The sequence below is a fragment of the Arachis hypogaea genome, chromosome 14 (genome assembly GCF_003086295.3).
Source record: "Arachis hypogaea cultivar Tifrunner chromosome 14, arahy.Tifrunner.gnm2.J5K5, whole genome shotgun sequence".
NCBI lineage: Eukaryota > Viridiplantae > Streptophyta > Magnoliopsida > Fabales > Fabaceae > Arachis > Arachis hypogaea.
The window spans coordinates 107,661,220-107,667,842 of NC_092049.1; the positions used below are offsets into that span (position 1 = coordinate 107,661,220).

At 29.3% G+C, this 6,623-nt stretch overlaps 1 protein-coding gene across 1 annotated transcript; it reads right to left on the bottom strand.

Moving 5' to 3' along the window:
- Positions 1–766: 766 nt before the first annotated feature.
- Positions 767–6,235, bottom strand: LOC112743654 (jasmonate-induced oxygenase 2). Its single transcript, XM_025792944.3, has 3 exons — positions 5,557–6,235; positions 1,547–1,880; positions 767–1,223 (listed from the first exon to the last, which is right to left on the bottom strand). The coding sequence occupies exons 1-3, from the start codon at positions 6,108–6,110 to the stop codon at positions 972–974; spliced, it is 1,140 nt and encodes a 379-aa protein (XP_025648729.1). The 5' UTR covers positions 6,111–6,235; the 3' UTR covers positions 767–971.
- Positions 6,236–6,623: the final 388 nt, after the last annotated feature.

Genomic DNA, 6,623 nt, shown 5'->3' on the forward strand with positions numbered 1-6,623 from the left:
TTTTCTTCTTCTTCATCTTCGAATGTAAAGCTCCTGAAAATCTGCTTCCTTCGCTTGTAGTTACTTCTCTCCTTGACATTGCTCGAATTCTATGAGATTAAATTAATTCAGGGTTCTCCTGTGGAGTAGTTCGGAACGATGGATGATTGTGCTCGAGTATGATTTTACTCTACAAAAATTGGGTTCCAACTAAGAAGAACGAAGAAAACAGTCCACGTATGCCACTCTGTTAAGGCTACATCAGACTATTTTTGACAAACGAAGCTAATCAATTGTGGGCATCTGAGGAGTTATGATCTTCCATGGTTACTTTTGTTAGCGAATTAATCTTTCATGGTTACTTATGGTGGTTTAATCTTGTTTTAATTTATCATTTTGTTTGTTAGAGTCAATTTTTTAAAAAAAAAAAAGTGGAGGGACCACTATAATATCCAAAATTCCATTTTAATAATAATAATAATAGTGCAATTGAAATCTTAAAAAACAAATTAGTATACTATATGAAAAGTTTCATATGTCACATGTTCCATGATTTTATTCATGGTGTCATTTTTTATAATCACATTCAGTGAGCTTTAGTCAGCATCCCACTAGACCTAGGCAACCTGGAAAATAGGTACATATGCTCAGCCGTGTCAGATCACACACCATTATTATTCATTGAGTCCAATTTTCTTAATTTCCCCCGCTTCTGAATTGACCAAACCAATAACTCACTTTGAGATAAGAAAGAATATACATGAAAAAGAAGGGGCGGGGGGACATGTGATTTAAACACTCCTTGTACATATCATCAACTTGTACAATTGCAACCCATCATTATCACATAACTTTAGACATCCAATAAGGATAGCAATATATATGTTTCAATTATTTAGATGCAATTAGATCCTAATTGCCATATTTTCACATTTCACATTACATATTACATAATATGATTATGATAATAATTATTGTTGGAATAATAATAATCACCTAATTGGGGAAGTCAAAGATTCAACTTGGGCCTTCCCACAAGGTCCATTCACCCTAATATAAAGTCTATATTCATCATATGTCATTGGTTGATAGAGTGCTGGCCTTTCCTTAGTCACAAGCTCTTTGGCAGGTTCAATAAGCAAATCACTTTTTGGGTTGTAAAAGAAGGCTAAGGACACACGATCTTTGTTTGAGTTCACAATAACCCTGTGCTCCACACTCTTGTATATTGCATTGCTCATCACCTGAAAAATAGTTAACACATGTCATTATATAATATATATTAGTCATTAATTAATTAAGAACTACCCACTCCTTGAAAATCTGAACCTCATCAACAATAATACATAATTATGGCAGACCTAGTGGTTGGCTGAATTTTTTTTTTTTTCAAAATGTGGGTATTTAATTTATGCAATGTAAAAATGTTTAATTTTTTTTAGAAAAATCAACAGCATAATTATTATTAGAATATATAGACCAGTATTTTTAGAATATTATTTAAAAATTTTCCATTAGTGCAGATAATGTTATTACTACTTTTCAGTGTAATTATTGTTATTGTTACCTGAATTTGGTCACCAACGTTGATGATGAAAGCATTTGGGAGAGGGTTGACAGTGATCCAATGATTTCCTTTGCGCACTTGAAGGCCGGATACAAAATCATCAGGCAGAAGGATGGTCATCCCGCCAGGGTCTGAGTGAGCTGAGAGTCCTAAGGTTAGGTCAGGTTGAGGGCATTTTGGGTAGAAATTAACCCTTAAACACCCTCCAATCTCATTCTCTCCACCAAATGCATTCATAAGGTAATCCTCTTTTAGGCCTAGGTTTCTTGACATCAACTCCAGCATCCTTCCTCCTAGCTTCACCACTTCTTCTCCATATTCCGATATTACTTTCCTGTTGTCAGTTACCAATTCAACTTAAATGTACGTGCAACTAACCATGATTTAACTATAGTGGAAACACACATTGCAGTGTTGATAACTTAGAATTGTTAGTTGAAAATTTAGTCAAATATTAAATTATTTAACGGTTTTTAAATATCAACTTTCACGTGAAGTTGAATTTTCATCTTTAACTAATCATTAACATTTTAGTGTAATCGAGTGAAACATTAGCTAATATCGCTTCAAATATAAGGAAAATTAAAAATAAAAAGGTATTTATTATTTAACATTTCTCTATTTTTTTTTATGATAATAATTATGAGGTAATGAGGTCCCGGTCAACATTGTCCAAAATATAACTATGTTGCTCGTGATCAGCTTAGAAGAGGTAGTTAAGAGAAAACTATAAATTAAATTAGTGGGTTCCTTTTGTACGTGAAGAGACAGAAAGACAGAGAGAGATATAAAAGGTGAACCAAGTAGTTTGTACTGGTATATAATTTAAGAAAAGTTCCAAGTATTCCAAAAATATCATTATTTCAATCATTTTATATATGAAATTTTTTTTAGCCAAGAGTGAAATTGAACGAAAAATGAAGACTTTTACTTTATTTAAAAAGAACATATGTATTGGCAGAGGTATATTTAATGTAAATAAAAATCTTTTGAGATAAAATTTAAAAAAATAAAATTTATGAATATTTCTAAAATTTTAATTTTAATTTTAGTTTTATATATATAATTATCCTGAAAAAGTAATTTTTACTCTTTACCAAAATTTTCATCTTTACTATATATATATATATATATATATAATCTGAAATCAACTATTAAAAATATTAAAATATTAATATTTTTGAATACTTAAAAAATTTGTTTATAATTTACTTACAATTGGCCTTTATGTATAGTTTATTGCAATATCCTTGATAAGGAACCCATGCAAAATTATTTTTTATGATAGTAGATCTGGTATTTAATCAGAAAATTAAGTGCTTTAAAGTTTTACAAGTGTGTGGTACAATGCAAAAAATACTTTAGCAAATTTACTTTATTATTAAAAAGAAAAACAGATCATCGCTTTCACTTTTTTAATTGAAAATAAAACAAAAATCACTCTTAGATATTTCATTTTAACTTTTTTTTTTAAAAAAAAAAAACACAGATCGCTTCTAACAATTTTATAATTTTTTTGCAAGATGCCCCAATATTTTGGTAAAATTCAAAAATGGCCAATATTTTTTAATTTCACAAAAAAGCTTTCCATATATAAAAAATTTTGCCAACAAACCTAAGGTTTAATTATGTGCAAAAAAAAAAAAAAAAACATTTAATACCTAAGGCATAGCATGATAAACTTGTATCAATCGATATAAATTTTGCATGTGGATAACACAAAAATTTTCATTAAAATATAAAAATTTTATTACATTAGATCTACTAATATATATATATATATATAATAGATTTTAGTAAAATTTTCCTCACAAAGGAAAAGCATGAAGTGTTTTTTTCTTTTTTATATAGATTTTAGTAATTTGTAAAAGCTGGCTTTGTCAAATGCGAGAGGCCATAGAGAGAGAAGAAAGCGCGTCACGTTTTACATGTGGGGTTTGGCCTTTGGAGTGTACATGATGTACCTACATGCTTATTTATGCTTATTCGAAGTTGTTGAAGAAGCGTTAGTTACCCAAACCCAACTCACCCAAGTGGTAGGTTTATGAGTCTCCAAAGCTGAACGTGTCAAAAAGCTTCTTTTAAGTTCATTTAATTAATTAATTAATTGTGAACTATCCACTTCATATGTGACACGACTTTTTCCAACACCCTCAAATTTGACAGTTCCAAACCCTTTCATTTTAATTACGAATAGGATAAGGTTTTTCCTTAGAAAACATGTTAACTTTATCAGTTTGACTAACAAGTGCTCTAAAATTATTTATTCAGGTGTTTGATATAAAATTTTTTATTAAAAATGTGTAATTTTTAGTACATTATTTAACGAAAAAGATTTAAAAGTTTTTACTGTAAATAAACAAATAATGCTCTACAAAAACATGTGTTAGTGAAATTCTAAAATTATTAAAATAAAACATTTGGGTTAAAAAACAAAAATATTATGCGCACATAAAAAATCAGCCACTAAATTAATAATTATATATTTTTATATAACTATATATATATTGTTTAATTTGTTTTTAGTGTGAATTTTATGTTTACCATGCATTATATATGAGTGATGATTTGATGGTTATTTTTTTTGTACATGTAATATGTTTGGTTAAAAAGATAAAAAAAAAATTATCTATTTAATGCATTTAGTGAATAAGTTTTTTAAGACTACTACTTTTCACCATTAATAACTTTAACGAGTGTTTTTAGTGATATTTTTAATTCATACTTAGATAATAATAAGTATCCTATGAAGAAACTTTGCTTTACTAAAATTTTTAATATAAATTCTACTTAAAAATCTTAGAAAGTTTAAATTTGTTATATATAAAACTAAATCTTTATGTACTAACGCTTTATTCATAAAACTAGAATTCGTGATCTAGTCAAAGGGACAAACATATATCCAATCTGTTGAACTTTTGGAACTTTATTTATCCTCTTTTTTCACATGCTCAATTTATGTTACGTATACCTACAACTCCCCAACCTCGTTATAAGAAATTAACATAACTATGAGAAAGCCACCTTATTAATTGGTTGGTAAACAATATTAAATAGAAACAAATATTAAGTATATTTACAAACACATCTATATCATACCAAACAAGGAAAAATTAGTAAATAACTTGCAAGAAAGATAGAGTTTTTAACATAAGCATTATTAAAATTATTATTTATTATGTGAAGATGCATTTTCTGAAGATAAACATAATTTTAATATATAAATAACATACTTATTTTTTTTCTAACTTATATTTGATCGTTGGTTCAAAAGAAAGTAAGGAAGAGAATACAAGGAAAAAGAAAAGTTACCAAATAAAATTAAAAAAAACTTTAGTTAGATAAATAAATAAACAATTCCATGCATGTTTGGACATAAAAACGTGTTTATCATTCTTAAGGAATTATATATCTACAAGAGAAATAATTATATGGTTATATAGAACACCAAGTTAGATATGTTCTAAACTAATTACAAAAACTTTTTAATTTTATTTATGCTAGGATACCCCTCAATTATTAACTATAATATCATTCTAGAAATTAAATAGAAGAATAATATTGTACGTCGTCTAACCTAATATTTCATAATCACCCAACATGTTTTCTTATCTACAATAAATTAAATATGATGACAGCCTCTTTAATTATGATGGTAATATTACTTGCTGTTAGAGAAGTCAGAAAGGTGCTAAAGTGATATTTATGTTAAGAATATATGTAATATAATTTTCAGTAACCTGCTAAGTATAAAAAAAATAGTTATTCGTATATAATATATATTAAAATATAAAATATATATTATACATAATAATTTATTTAGTAATTATTAGTATTTTTAGTGGTGTGCGATTACATATAATGATAGATGTGAAATTATTCTCTTTTTGTACTAGTTAAATATTGACTAAATTTTAATAAAAGTGTTGCCTTCTAAAATTTCTGTGATAATAATAATTAAGAAAAGAAAGAAATATGATATCATGATCATACATGCATTATTGTCATACCTGAGGGACAACGGAAGTGTAGGCCACTTGTCTTGGTTCCTAAGTGAAGGAGGCATGTAATGGAGGAAGAAGTAGTCACTCCAATCCAAAATGGCACCCTTACTCACACCCAAACGGCTCCCATAACCCTCGTAGGTGTTAGGAGAATTGGCATACTCCTCCTTCAGCTCATATGGTTGGTCGAAGAACTCGCGCCACAGCTCCCTTGCGTTCCTCATCAGCTCATGGCTAACACCATGGTTCACCACCTGGAAGAAACCCCACTCCCGACACGCCTCAGCAACGCGTTGGAGAGTTTCTTCCCGGAGGGCAATATCCTCCCCAGAGGATAGAGACTGAAGGTCGATCACAGGGATGTTCATATTTACATCACTGTGATCGTCCTCAGTCTGAGAGACTTGTGGGTAGGCCATAGAAGTGGTGTTGGTATTGGTATTGGTAGGTCTCTGTGAGCGCGGCTTGACGTAACGGGATGGGATAGAGCTTAAGCCACTTTCAGCTAAGGCTTGGACACGAACCACTGGTTCAGGCCATGCTTGGCAACTCATCATCATTTTTTTTAAATAAAACTAATTAAAAAGAAGAACAAAGATAAGGAGGGATTAGAGAGGGAGAGTAAGTGATAACTTAAAGTGTGTTGTTATTGCATATAGTATACATATAGTAGTGTGATTTGTAGAGCAAAGTTAGAGGGCTATATATATAGAGAGATAGCCATGATTTTCGGCGCCGTGATGAAATTGAGTTGCTTATGTTGGTTATTGTGGTCATAAACCCATCATATTCTATACGTCTTTTTTTTTTTTCTTTAAAACAAAAAATTAAGCACGTGTTAATTTATTTGTTTTATTATGGTGATAGATTATGTCGACCAGCAGTAATACAGTGATCCAAAAACATTAAACAATAAGCAAACTGTTTTCGCCGGAAGGCCAGGGTTGGATATATAAATATACAATGAATAGTAGTTTCTACATATATACGTATATAAGTGTATAATTGATTGATTATTATATGAATTATATATTGACTAATAATTCGCTCCTTTTTATTGTTTTCTTTTTCCC

Excerpts from the sequence above, each read along its gene's own strand:
- LOC112743654 (XM_025792944.3), bottom strand. The coding sequence starts at position 6,110 with ATGATGATGAGTTGCCAAGCATGGCCTGAACCAGTGGTTCGTGTCCAA. Across the intron at positions 1,881-5,556 it reads ACACTTCCGTTGTCCCTCAG|GAAAGTAATATCGGAATATG; the intron begins GTATGACAATAA and ends AACTGACAACAG. Across the intron at positions 1,224-1,546 it reads ACGTTGGTGACCAAATTCAG|GTGATGAGCAATGCAATATA; the intron begins GTAACAATAACA and ends ACTATTTTTCAG.